Source organism: Pristiophorus japonicus, chromosome 5, assembly GCF_044704955.1.
Source record: "Pristiophorus japonicus isolate sPriJap1 chromosome 5, sPriJap1.hap1, whole genome shotgun sequence".
Classification (NCBI taxonomy): Eukaryota; Metazoa; Chordata; class Chondrichthyes; family Pristiophoridae; genus Pristiophorus; species Pristiophorus japonicus.
The window spans coordinates 152,335,178-152,349,634 of NC_091981.1; the positions used below are offsets into that span (position 1 = coordinate 152,335,178).

The following is a 14,457-nucleotide window of genomic DNA, read 5'->3' on the forward strand; positions in this document are numbered from 1 at the left end:
CCAGCGTTACTTTCCGTATGGAATTAACACCGAGATTCAATATTAATGCCCACCCACTGTTTTTGTCGTAAAGAGCATATTTACCCAAAGTAGCGGCCATGGAGATCGCCCATCGTCAATTTCGCCACCTTGCATACATATCGCCCACAATATTGGTTGCCCAAAAAAACGCCCACTAAAAGTGGAACTAACCAGAACGAATCACAGCATTATGGACGCCATGTTCTACAGCACATATCGTGTCCTTTAAAAGGCTGCTGTGTTTCAACCTCGGTGGAGTTCGTATGTACTCTGCAGGTCGTTGGAGTTGATGTGAACATCTGTAAAACCATACTGTGACCGATTGGAATTGAAGAGTTGTCTTCGTCGGGACATTCCTTTTCAGGATGCAGAGGTTTTCAGGACCCGCAAGGGATTCCATTCCCTGAATGTCCAACTGGTTGTCGACCACCAGCAAATTATACTGGCAGTGAATGCTCAATTTCCGGGCAGCATCCATGATGCTCACATCCTGCATGAGAGCACTGTATCTGACTTGTTTAACAATGAGCCACAAGGTCAATGCTGGATGCTTAGTAACAAAGGATATGGCCTCACCACCTGGCTGATCACTCCCCTGCGTGACACCCACACCAATGCCGAGAGGCGCTACAAAGAGAGCTACAGAACAACTCGCAATATCGTGGAGAAAACCACTGGAGTGCTGAAGCAGCGCTTTAGATGCCTGGACCACTCAGGAGACGAGCTCCAAGATATAGCTCAATTCGTGGTGGTGTGCTCCATGCTACACAACTTGGCTATCAGGAGGGTCAAACATAGCAACATAGAAAATAGGTGCAGGAGTACGCCATTCGGCCCTTTGAGCCTGCACCACCATTCAATAAGATCATGGCTGATCATTCACCTCAGTACCCTTTTCCCGCTTTCTCTCCATACCCCCTGATCCCTTTAGCCGTAAGGGCCATATCTAACTCCCTCTTGAATATATCCAATGAACTGGTATCAACAACTTTCTGCGGTAGGGAATTCCACAGGTTAACAACTTTCTGAGTGAAGAAGTTTCTCCTGATCTCAGTCCTAAATGGCTTACCCCTTATCCTTAGATTATGTCCCCTGATTCTGGACTTCCCCAACATTGGGAACATTCTTCCTGCATCTAACCTGTCCAGTCCCAGAAGACAAGAATTGCCTGACGTGTCTGACAGTCCACCTCACCAGAGAGAGGATGAGGAGGACAAGGAGGCGGACACTGACATCAGCTCAGACAATCAGGCTGACGCTGAAGCCATGCCCCCCTCCCCGCCCCCCCACCCCCCCCGTAGACCGCATGAAAAGGCCCATGGTGGCATGATAGCTGCAAGAGTCTTACGTCAGGAGCTCATAAATGATCGCTTTGCCTGAAAGAACGTTGGTGTTATTTATAAGGATGACACACTGCTGGGTGCGCAGGTCATACATCAAAGGTGGGCATCACCTTGGTGACAGTTAAAGTTTAAGTTCATTGAAGTTAAGTGTGATTATACCTTTTGATAAGGAATCACCAGCGTGTAATGGTGCAGCCAACTAAGCCAATGTGCTACAAGGTTTTGTTAATATAGTCTGAAATCATCAGTATTTCTGTTCAAACCAACCTTTTCCGCCCCCCCCCCCCCAACTCTGCACCTCTGCTTCTCCTCCCCACCTCTACCCCTTCCCCTTCCCCTCCTGATTCTGAGCTGCCTGGCCGAGGAGGTCCTCAGGCAATGCTTCATTAGGGACGGGGGGTGGGGGATGACGGCCGAAGCGCTGCTTGGATGGATACGGGAGAGGACAGTCCCGAGGTGGGAACGTGCTCCGAGCCAGAAGCAAGATGTTGCTGCTGCCTCTCGTGTGGTTGGCAATGGGGGTGCGGCACCTTGGGGTGTTCCAGGACCACTGCGAGCCCTCTGCCACCAGTGTTCCTGGCTAGCAGCTCCAGGGCCTCCTCCATCCCTTCCATGTTATATCTTATTTGTTGGACAAAAACTCAGTGCCAACTATGTTCTTGGTGCTTAGTAGGCTTTTTGCTGCTGGTGAATCTCCGTCATGTCTCCCACAACAGCCAGACCAGCACACACCACAGCCACACATGCTTTCAGTGCCTCTGAGCTCCCTCTCTCTCTGTCTCCTCTTCTGCACATGTAATGATGACCCCTGACCTCCTGAATCGCGGGAATCGAGCGTTGCCATGCCATTGCTAAGGACGGCCACGCTTTACGGCAGAAGGTCAAAAAAATGTTACGCTACCGCCCATTTGATATCGCTCGCGGTAGCACCCAATTTCAAAAATGGAAACTAGGTGTTTTGAAAATGGGCGAGAAGCCGGCGATCAGAAAACCCTTTTTTAATGCCCACGCCGGAAATAACACCCATTTTTGGGCGATAAGCACAAAAGTGAAGGTTCTAGCCCCTAGTTACATACATAAGTCTTTGAAATTGGCAGTACAAGTTAAAAGAAATGCTATTTAAAAACATACAGGATCTTTAGCTTTATAAATAGAGGTATAGAGTACAAAAGGAAAGAAGTTATGCTAAACCTTTAAAATTCATTGGTTATGCCTCAGCTGGAGTATTTTGTTTAATCCTGGGCACTGCACTTTAGGAAGGATATCAAGGCCTTAGAGAGGGTGCAGAAAAGATTGACTAGAATGACACCAGGGTTGAGGGGACTTCAGTTATGTGCAGAGACTAGAGAAACTGGGGTTGATCTCAGTAAAGCAGAGAAGTTTAAAAAGAGATTTGATAGAGCTGTTCAAAATTATGATGGGTTTTAATAGAGTGCACAGGGAGAAATTATTTCTACTGCCTGGGGATTGGTTACCAGTGGACACAAATTTAAGGTAATTGGCAAAAAAAAACCCAGAGGGGAGATAAGGAGGGAAAATTTGCGGTGCCTCCGACATCAAAAAAATATCTGAATTTATCTGGTGTTCCGGGAGGTTCGTAGATTCACGCTCCTGGCCCTCTCCGGGTACCCATGAAGCCACGTATTCCGGGGCACATGCAGTTCGCAAGCTTCCCTGGGAGCACGTGGGCTTGCCCAATCAATAAAAGAAGGGGATACCCATTCATAATTTTTGTGATTCCCTTTGAATAGAACTCCCATAAAGTATGAATGGGGATTACCAAAAAAAATTCACAAACTCATTAAATAAATAAAAAACTTACATATTTAAATGAATTAAAATTCCATTTAATTAAATATTTTAAACAAAAATATTTTTTCTGGGGAAAACAAATTATGCTTTAACAGAACTAAAAATAAACTTACTTTATTGGACAGGGTTTTTAATGTATAAATCAGTGCTAAAGTTTTATTTTTCTATTTTTTAAACTCTTACACTGGTAAAAGCAGGCCTTACCAGGGAGCAGACTATTTTAGATCAGGTAATATGTAATGAGATAGGATTAATTAATCTCATCGTAAACGATCCTCTAGGGAAGAGTGATCATAGCATGTTAGAATTTCAAATTCAATTTGAGGGTGAGAAACTTGGGAATCAAACTCATGTCCTGAAGTTAAATAAAGGCAATTATAAAGGTATGAAGACTGAGTTGGCTAAAGTGGACTGGGAAAATAGATTAAAGGGCAAGACAGTAGATAAACAGTGGCAGACATTTAAGGAGATATTTCATAACTCTCAGCAAAGATATATTCCAGTGAGAAAGAAAGACATTCGAAATATAGAAACATAGAAAATAGGTGCAGGAGTAGGCTATTTGGCCCTTTTGAGCCTGCACCGCCATTCAATAAGATCATGGCTGATCATTTCCTCAGTACCCCTTTCCTGCTTTCTCTCCATACCCCTTGATCCCCTCAGCTGTAAGGGCCAGATCTAACTCCCTCTTGAATATATCCAATGAACTGGCATCAACAACTCTCTGCGGCAGAGAATTCCACAGGTTAACAACTCTCTGAGTGAAGAAGTTTCTCCTCATCTCAGTCCTAAATGGCCTACCCCTTATCCTAAGACTATGTCCCCTGGTTCTGGACTTCCCCAACATCGGGAACATTCTTCCGCATCTAACCTGTCCAGTCCCATCAGAATCTTATACGTTTCTATGAGATCCCCTCTCATCCTTCTAAACTCCAGTGAATAAAGGCCCAGTTGATCCAGTCTCTACTCATATGACAGCCCAGCCATCCCTGGAATCAGTCTGGTGAACCTTCGGTGCACTCCCTCAATAGCAAGAACGTCCTTTCTCAGATTAGGAGACCAAAACTGAACACAATATTCCAGGTGAGGCCTCACTAAGGCCCTGTACAACTGCAGTAAGACCTCCCCACTCCTATACTCAAATCTCCTAGCTATGAAGGCCAACATACCATTTGCCTTCTTCACCGTCTGCTGTACCTGCATGCCCACTTTCAGTGACTGATGAACCATGACAACCAGGTCTCGTTGCACCTCCCCTTTTCCTAATCTGCCGCCATCCAGATAATATTCTGCCTAAGAGAAGGATAAACCATCCGTGGCTAACTAAGGAAATTAAGGATTGTATCAAATTAAAAACAAAGGCATACAATGTTGCGAACATTAATGGTAGGACAGAAAATTGGGAAATTTTTAGAAACCGGTAAAGTACGACTAAAAAAATAGTAAAGAGAGAGAAGATAGATTTTTGGGAGTAAACTAGCAAGAAATGTAAAAACACATTCAGAGCTTCTACAGGTAAATAAAAAGGAAGAGAGTAGCTAAAGTAAAAATTGGTCCCTTAGAGGACGAGACCGGGGAATTAACATAAGAACATAAGAACATAAGAAATAGGAACAGGAGTGGGCTATTTGACCCCTCGTGCCTGCTCCACCATTTAATAAGATCAGGCTGATCTGATCATGGACTCAGCTCCACTTCCCTCCCCGCTCCCCATAACCCTTTAATCCTTTGTCGTTCAAAAATCTGTCTATCTCCGTCTTAAATATATTCAATGACAAGCCTCCACAGCTCGTTTCTCACTAATGCACTGATCTCATCCTTTATTAACAGTGCTAATCCACCTCCTTTTCCTTTCTGTCTGTCCTTCCAAATTGTCAAATACCCCTGAATATTTAGTTCCCAGTCCTGGTCACTTTGCAACCACGTCTCTGTAATGGCTATCCGATCATACCCATTTATATCTATTTGTGCCATCAACTCTTCTATTTTGTTACAAATGCTGCATGCATTCAGATAAAGCTTATAAATTTGTTTTTTTTACCATTAATTCCTGTTTTGACCCCACTTTCAGATTCACCGTTATGTTTATACATTCTGTCCATTCCTAGCACACTTTGGTTTTCATTTCCCCCCCCGTGCTACCCTGCTCTATTGCCTTATTCTTATTCTTTACATTTTTAAATTTTCACTCATCTGAATCCTCCCCCTCACTAATTAGATTAAACTCTCTCTACAGCCCTAGTTATTTGACTCGCCAGGACTCTAATCCCAGCATGGTTTAAGTGGGGCCCATCCGAACGGAACCGCTCCTTCTCACCCCAGTACTAGTGCCAGTGTCCCATGAACCAAAACTCATTGCTCTCACACCTGTCTTTGAGCTCCGTGTTTTATAATGGGAAATAGGGAAATGGCAGAGTCTTTGAACAAATATTTTGTGTCGGTCTTCATGGTAGAAGACATTTAACGCATCCCAATAATAATAATAGATAAACAAGGGGCTATAGGGAGCGGGGAACTTAAACAATCATTATTACTAGGGAAAACTTATTAGGCAAACTAATGGGACTAAAGTTGAACAAATCCCCTGGTAGCCCGCATCCTAAGATCGTAAAAGAAGTTACTGCAGAGATAGTGGATGCATTAATTGTAATCTACACAAAATTCCCTGGATTCTGGAGAGGACCCAGCGGATTGGTAAACCACAAATGTAACATCCCGATTCAAGAAAGGAGGGAGACAGAAAGCAGGAAACTATAGACCAATTAACCTAATATCTGTCATTGGGACAATGCTGGTGTCCATTATTAAGGAAATCGTAGCAGCATATTTAGAAAATCATAATACAATCAAGCAGAGTCAGCATGGTTTTATGAAAGGGAAATCATGTTTGACAAATTTGCTAGACTTCTTTGAGGATATACCGAGCAGAGTGGATAAAGGGGAACCAGCAGAATGTAGTGTATTTGGATTTCCAGAAGGCAGTCGATAAGGTGCCATATAAAAGGTTGCTATACAAGATAAGAGCTCATGGTGTTGGGGGTGATATATTAGCATGGATAGAGGATTGGCTAACTAACAGAAAACAGAGAGTCGGGATAAAGTTGTGAATTCGGAAAGATAGACAAGAAGGGAAAGGAGGTGGGGTAGCTCTGTTAATAAAGGATGATAGGGCAGTTGTGAGAGACGATATTGGCTCTAATGAACAAAATGTTGAATCATTGTGGGTGGAGATTAGAGTTAGTAAGGGGAAAAAGTCACTGGTAGTTTATAGGCCCCCAAATAATAACTTCACGGTGGGGCGGGCAATAATCAAGGGAACAATGGAGGCATGTGAAAAAGGAACGGCAGTAATCATGGGGGATTTTAACCTACATATCGATTGGTCAAACCAAATCGCATGGGGTAGCCTTGAGGAGAAATTCATAGAATGCATACGGGATTGTTTCTTAGAACAGTATGTTACAGAACCTACAAGGGAGCAAGCTATCTTAGATCTGGTCCTGTGTAATGAGACAGGAATAATAAACGATCTCCTAGTAAAAGATCCTCTCGGAATGAGTGATCACAGTATGGTTGAATTTGTAATACAGATTGAGGGTGAGGAAGTAATGTCTCAAATGAGCGTACTCTGCTTAAACAAAGGAGACTACAGTGGGATGAGGGCAGAGTTGGCTAAAGTAGACTGGAAACACAGACTAAACGGTGGCACAATTGAGGAACAGTGGAGGACTTTTAAGGAGCTCTTTCATAGTGCTCAACAAAAATACATTCCAGTGAAAAAGAAGGGCGGTAAGACGAGGGATAACCACCCGTGGATAACCAAGGAAATAAAGGAGAGTATCAAATTAAAACCAATGCGTATAAGGTGGCCAAGGTTAGTGGGAAACTAGAAGATTGGGAAAATTTTAAACGACAGCAAAGAATGACTAAGAAAGCAATAAAGAAAGGAAAGATAGATTACGAAAGTAAACTTGCGCAAAACATAAAAACAGATAGTAAAAGCTTTTACCGATATATAAAATGGAAAAGAGTGACTAAAGTAAATGCTGGTCCCTTAGAAGATGAGAAGGGGGATTTAATAATGGGAAATGTGGAAATGGCTGAGACCTTAAACAATTATTTTGCTTCGGTCTTCACAGTGGAAGACACAAAAACCATGCCAAAAATTGCTGGTCATGGGAATGTGGGAAGGGAGGACCTTGAGATAATCACTATCACTAGGGAGGTAGTGCTGGACAGGCTAATGAGACTCAAGGTAGACAAGTCCCCTGGTCCTGATGAAATGCATCCTAGGGTATTAAAAGAGATGGCGGAAGTTATAGCAGATGCATTCGTTATAATCTACCAAAATTCTTTGGACTCTGGGGAGGTACCAGCGGATTGGAAAGCAGCTAATGTAATGCCTCTGTTTAAAAAAGGGGGCAGACAAAAGGCAGGTAACTATAGGCCAGTTAGTTTAACATCTGTAGTGGGGAAAATGCTTGAAGCTATCATTAAAGAAGAAATAGCGGGACATCTAGATAGGAATAGTGCAATCAAGTAGATGCAACATGGATTCATGAAGGGGAAATCATGTTTAACTAATTTACTGGAATTCTTTGAGGATATAACGAGCATGGTGATAGAGGTATACCGATGGATGTGGTATATTTAGATTTCCAAAAGGCATTCGATAAGGTGCCACACAAAAGGTTACTGCAGAAGATAAAGGTACACGGAGTCAGAGGAAATGTATTAGCATGGATAAAGAATTGGCTAGCTAACAGAAAGCAGAGAGTCTGGATAAATGGGTCCTTTTCGGATTGGAAATCGGTGGTTAGTAGTGTGCCACAGGGATCGGTGCTGGGACCACAACTGTTTACAATATATATAGATGACCTGGAAGAGGGGACAGAGTGTAGTGTAACAAAATTTGCAGATGACACAAAGATTAGTGGAAAGCGGGTTGTGTAGAGGACACAGAGAGGCTGCAAAGAGATTTAGATAGATTAAGCGAATGGGCTAAGGTTTGGCAGATGGAATACAATGTCGGAAAATGTGAGGTCATCCACCTTGGAAAAAAAAAACAGTAAAAGGGAATATTATTTGAATGGAGAGAAATTACAACATGCTGCGGTGCAGAGGGACCTGGGGGTCCTTGTGCATGAATCCCAAAAAGTTAGTTTGCAGGTACAGCAAGTAATTAGGAAGGCTAATGGAATGTTGGCCTTTATTGTAAGGGGGATGGGGTATAAAAGTAGGGAAGTCTTGCTACAACTTTACAGGGTGTTGGTGAGACCACACCTGGAGTACTACATACAGTTTTGGTCTCCTTATTTAAGGAGGGTTATACTTGTTTTAGAGATAGTTCAGAGAAGGTTCACTAGGTTGATTTCTGAGATGAAGGGCTTTACTTATGAAGAAAGGTTGAGCAGGTTGGGCCTATACTCATTGGTGTTTAGAAGAATGAGTGGTGATCTTATTGAAATGTATAAGATTCTGAGGGGTCTTGACTGGGAAGATGCAGAGAGGATGTTTCCTCTCATGGGAAAATCTTGAACTAGGTGGAAAAGTTTCAGAATAAGGGGTCGCACATTTAAAACGGAGATGAGGTAGAATTTCTTCTCTCAGAGGATCATGAATCTTTAAAATTCTCTACCTTGGAGAGCTGTGGAGACTGGGTCATTGAATATATTTAAGGTGGAGATTGACTGATCTTTGAACAATAGGGGAGTCAAGGGTTATGGGGAGTGGGCAGGTAAGTGGAGTTCAGCCCAAGATCAGATCAGCCATGATCTTATTGAATGGCGGAGCAGGCTCAAGGGGCTAAATGGCCTACTCCTGCTCCCGAGGAGGAGGGAGGGAGAAGGGGGAGGAGGAGAAGGGAGAAGGGAGAGGAGGAGAAGGGGGAGGGGGGAGGGGGGAGGAGGGAGGGAAGAGATGGGGGGGGAAGGAGATGGTGGGGGGGGAGAAAGGAGATGGGGGGGAGAAAGGAGAAGGGTGAGGGAGGCTGAACGGGCCGGGCCCGGCCGGGCCCGAGACTTTGGGCAGGGTCCGTCCCCAGTACCAGATTTACAGGTAGGTGGCGTTGGATCGGGCCGAGGGGTGGTGGGAGAGAGGTCGGTTCGGTTCAGGTCGGGGGGAGGGAGGGAGGGAGAGGAAGGTCAGGGAGGGAGGTCAGGTCGGGTCCAGTCCGGGGCGGGGGGGGGGGGGGGGGGGCGGAAGCGGGAGTCGGGTCGGTGTCGGATCCAGTCCGGGGGGGGAAGCGGGAGTCGGGTCGGGTCCAGTCTGGGGGGGGGAGCGGGAGTCGGGTCGGTGTCGGGTCCAGTCCTGGGGGGGGGGGGAGCGGGAGTCTGGTCGGTGTCGGGTCCAGTCCGGGGTGGGGAAGCGGGAGTCGGGTCGGGTCCAGTCCGGGGGGGGAGCGGGAGTCGGGTCGGTGTCGGGTCCAGTCCGGGGGGTGGGGGGGGAAGCGGGAGTCGGGTCAGTATCAGGTCCAGTCCGGGGGAGGGGGGGGCGCGGGGAAAGCGGGAGTCGGGTCGGTGTTGGGGCCCGGTCCGGAGACGGGGGTTGGGAGGAAGCAGGAGCTGGGCGTGGGAGGAGCCTTATTCACGCAGCCCCAGTGAGGCCATTCGGCCAGGGCTAGGGGCTGCGTGCTTCGGGCCCCTCCCACACAGTTTTGGGCGCCTGGAGCTACTGCACATGCGCGCCCACTAGAGTGCGCGCATGTGCAGAGGTCCCGGCACTGTTTTCAGCGCAGGGACCTGGCTCCGCCCCCTACAGCTCCTGCGGCGCTGCGCCAAGCTACAAACGACGTGCAGGGAGCTGGAGAATCTGGAAGTTTTTTTTAAGCGCACTTTGTGGCGTGAAAAACGGGGGTCCAGGTCGGGACTGCGCCGTTCTAGGCGCGGCTCGAAACTTGGGCCCAGAGATACTAAAATACTATTCAGAAATAATATTCTGTCCTGATATATAGGATCCTGAATATGAGAACATTAACCTTAATATGATGGTCGGAGTCAAGAAGGAGATGGGGAAGGGGGAGGAATGAAAGCTGTTAATCACTTCTCTTCTATTGCTGATTCAGGTCCTTTACCTATTCCAATAGCTTTGGCTTTCTGCGGACTTGGTGGTTACATAGACAATGCTTATTATCTTCAAGACTTGTCATGCTTGTTAGCTCACAGGATAATTATAGATAAGGAAAGCCTATTTAATTTATCCATCCTCAGAGATCCTAAAATGCCCCCTCCCCATTGTAGCACCCAATTGTTTTTTAAATGCTTCCAAGGTTTTTGCCTCCATTATTCTATCTGGAAGCTCATGCCACTTGTTGGTCGTGCTTTGTGTGAAGAAGAATTTCCTGATATCAGTCCTAAAATTGCCTTTTACTTTGTTGGCTATTTTGACTTTTGCAGTTTAATTTAATGTAATTGTTTGGGTTAAGTTTTTCTATACTCTTAGCAATCTAATATCACTCTATAAGATCACCCCGCTGCGGCCTTTCTCGGCTGAAAATCCCAAGTTTCTTCAGTCTTTCCCCATAGGTCAGACCCCCGAATTGTCCTGCCTTTCATCTTGGAGAGGATGCATAGTGAGAAGTAAAGTCGAAAATATAAATATGGTATTCAAGAAAAATGCAAGTTATTTCCTTCTTTCTTAATAAAATTGTGTGCAGAAACTTATTGCTGTATTCTTTCTAATAGGTGGAAAACACACAAATGGCGTCGGTGTCAGTTAGTACCGTGGTATGTCCGTCAAGACAGCCCTGGAGCGCATGAAACCTGTGGTCCAGGGCTTCAAACCAGAGGTTAGTTTCCTTTTTTTGGTTTCCTTGTCACACGTTTAACATATTGGGCAGGAGTTTCCGCTATACTGCGCTGTTTTTTCAGTACAATTTGCCCAAAATCTGCCAAACCAGCACAAAAGATCATGAAATTTTAAGCACAAATTACGCTCATTGCAAGTGATCTTTTTCACTAGTTTAAAAAGCATTGCGCTAGAAGCAAGCCCCACCCAGAAAAGTGGCCATGCTCCCAGAACAAATTAATCAGCATTGCAAGTTTCCACTAACTGGGCCCATTTGTGGGTCTTCGAGGACGTTCTTAAAATTACACATTTTTTAGGTGCAAGGACACTAATAGGCACAGTTTACAAGCTTTTAAATATTTTTATTAATTTACTAAGAAACTGACTACTGAACACCAATGTAACTCGTAAATGGTTCTGTATAGTTTTTTAAAGTCATTTTCATTTCAGTTATTTAAAATCAGGTTACTCACAGGTGGTGGACTAGACTTGCCTATTAAAATTGCTTATCTTTTGTGATAAACCCAATTTCAGCTGTGTTAATAAAGCTAAAGCAGACCAACGTCAAATCAAATTTTCCCATGAGAAATCCGGAACAAACAGGATCACTTGGAAGTTTTTACACATAGTAAGGTGATGTAAGGGTCTGATGTGGCCCAAAGAATTGGAAATTATTTTCAATGTTTCCCTTCTGTCAAATAAATACATTCACTGTGGTTGCAAAGGGCGCTGTTTGCATGAGAGTATAAGCTATTAATACATCTCCCAAGAAAATGTACTTCCTGTTTAATTACAAGCAGGGATGGATTTTTACCACCCAGCTTCCTGCACTGTGGAGCTCTTTCAATAACAAGAGCCTTACACATCGCTGTGAGCGTTATCGCAGGCAGACTGCTTGTAAATCGCTTGGTTTAACTTTGATTTGTTTTAGATTTATGCGATAGCTTAAGGGCATACTTTTTACATTTTTAATGACTAAGTTGAATTGCAAAGGAAAAAATAGCTGATGTCATTATATAAATATGAAGAATCAGAACAGTGTCCAATTGGAACACTCCCGCAAACAATCAGCAATTAGAAGTACCCTGATTTTAATTTTCTAATGATACTGGGTTCTACTAAGGGGAAATAACTAGTGAAACAAATACATTTTGATCTACTTATTCATCTTCCAGAAATAAATTCTGTGGCATCAGTAGCCCAAATTCAAAGGTACCGTCTATTTTGGAATAACATTTGAACAAGTGAAAATGATACAATTGCTTCACGAAAAGACGTAGCACTCCATTGAGTTGTTAATCTCAGTCACACTGCTATAGGGAGCAACAAAGCATTTACTAAGGCCAGAAGTTTCAGGTGTCTGTGCGGGCGGAATTGGAGGTGGGTCGGAAGGGCAATTTGAAATAACTTGGAGCGGGTCGAGAAACTGCTGTCATCCGGACCCCACGTGCCTTTCCCTCAGGCGTGTTTGCCAGCGCAGCAGGGACCTAAATGGCAGAGGCTGGTGAGCAAATTTAGATGATTATTAGATATTTGTCAGACCCTTAAACCTCTAAGTCTTTCCAGCAAAGTCGGGATCCACTGTCACCTCATTGGTAGAACCTGTCACACAATTGAAAGATTGCTTCTGCCATCTCTACTTCACCTGCCATCTATTACATCAGCATGGGTGCCATTTATACTGTTTCACCATGGGCCTCAGAATTGGACCACAATGAGGCCCAACACCAGCAGCACCAACAACAACACCACCAACCTTCTCCTCACCAACCTGATACTGCACAGGACAGAGGGCATCAGTGCAGGGCTGCACCACGCCAGAGGCAATACCCCCAACACAGGATAAAAAGGCAGAGGATGAGCCTCCTCAACATGACAGTGAAGGAGGCTCAGGCTGTCATGCCAGGTGGTCAAAGACATTTTTAGATTGCTGGAGCAAGACTTGCAGCCAAGAGGACCTGGTGGGCACACCTTACCAGTAGCTGTCAAAGTCATCAGTGCTCTCAACTTCTTTGTCTCAGGCTCCTTCCAGGGATCTGCATACATTTGTGGCATCTCGCATTTGGCTGCCCATAGATGCATCACACAGGTCACCAATGTCCTCTTTGACAAGTCAGACAATTATATCAACTTTGCCACTGATGAAGCCAGTGTTACTGAGCGGACGCTTGCCTTTGCTGCTCTGACTGGCTTCCCACGAATGCAGGACATCATTGACTGCACACATGTGGCCATCTTGGCACCCCATTATCACCCAGGAGTCTTTGTCAACCGCAAGGGCTTCCACTCCCTCAATCTGCAGCTTGTCTGCAACCATAGGAAGATCATCATGCATCTATGCGCCAAATTCCCTCGCAGCTGCCATGACTCTTTCGTGCTGCACCAGTCCACCCTCCCTCAGCTCTTTGCACCTTCATACATACTTTCCGGCTGGCTGCTTGGAGACAAGGGCTATCCACTGAAGACATGGCTCATGAAACCCTTGAGGAGGCCATGTATTGAGGCCGAGGAGAGATATAATGAAAGCCACATTTCCACCATAAGTGTCACAAAGCAGATAATAGGCATGCTGAAAATGCGCTTCAGATGCCTTGACAGATCAGGAGGAGCCCTTCAGTATGCACCAGCCAAGGCCTCCAGAATTGTCGTGGTCTCCTGCACCCTGCACAACATAGCACAGCAGCAAGCATTAGTACTGCATGAGGAGCAAGGCTCTGAGCACACAACCTCTTCAGAGGAAAAGGAGGAGGAGCATTAGCTGGAAAATGAGGAAGAGGATGATCAGGAGAAACCTATGGTCCAGATCCCACCAGCACCCGAACACATTGCTGCCTGGGAGTCCAAGGATGGCTTCATTTGGGCTAGATTTACTTAACTTCAGGCATTACACCCATATGGCTGCCATATGCCATGCCAGATTCCAAAACACCCCACAGCAACACCATAAAGCATCCCTACAATGTCCAGCCTATTCCTTTCAAACTGACCACCATTGCTGGTGATAACATTATGTCTCACAATTCACTCCAACTCACTGAGCCATTTCCATAGCTGCAGACAGAATTGGCCATGATTGGAAAGTGGTGAAATTAATAATTTCTATCTGTAACATCAGATTAATGGAAACTTCACACAAACAGTTACTAAAGCACCCAAGTGCTTACCCATGTGCATCTACATGTGTGTCATCTTTCTCTTATGCACGTTTGTACGAGGTGCTACCCTTGTGGCTTCACTTCCCTGTTGTGACTGCATGGACACTTTTGGTCGACATAATCTGGGTCTTGCAGCCTGTGATGGTCTGGCCAAAGTCTGCTCCTCCTGCGACTGTGCAGGTACAGACTCAGCCATCACAATCCCAGGAGACATCTGGGGCTCTGTCTGAGAGGGAGGCAATGGGGGAAAGTGTAAGCGCTTTGAGAGGAGCCCCCATTTCCATGTTCCCTCTCACCATCATCCCTCTCATGGGCCACCCGCACTTCCCTGCGAGCAAGGA

The 14,457-nt window shown here is 45.2% G+C and overlaps 1 protein-coding gene across 2 annotated transcripts in view; it reads left to right on the top strand.

Moving 5' to 3' along the window:
- The window catches only part of LOC139264479 (thrombospondin type-1 domain-containing protein 7A-like), a 757,124-nt gene that overhangs the window by 633,675 nt on the left and 108,992 nt on the right, over positions 1-14,457 (top strand). For both annotated transcript variants that reach the window (XM_070881020.1, XM_070881021.1), the window contains one exon: positions 10,859-10,962. In XM_070881020.1, coding sequence (XP_070737121.1) covers positions 10,859-10,962 — 104 coding nt within the window. The remainder of the gene's footprint in view (positions 1-10,858; positions 10,963-14,457) is intronic.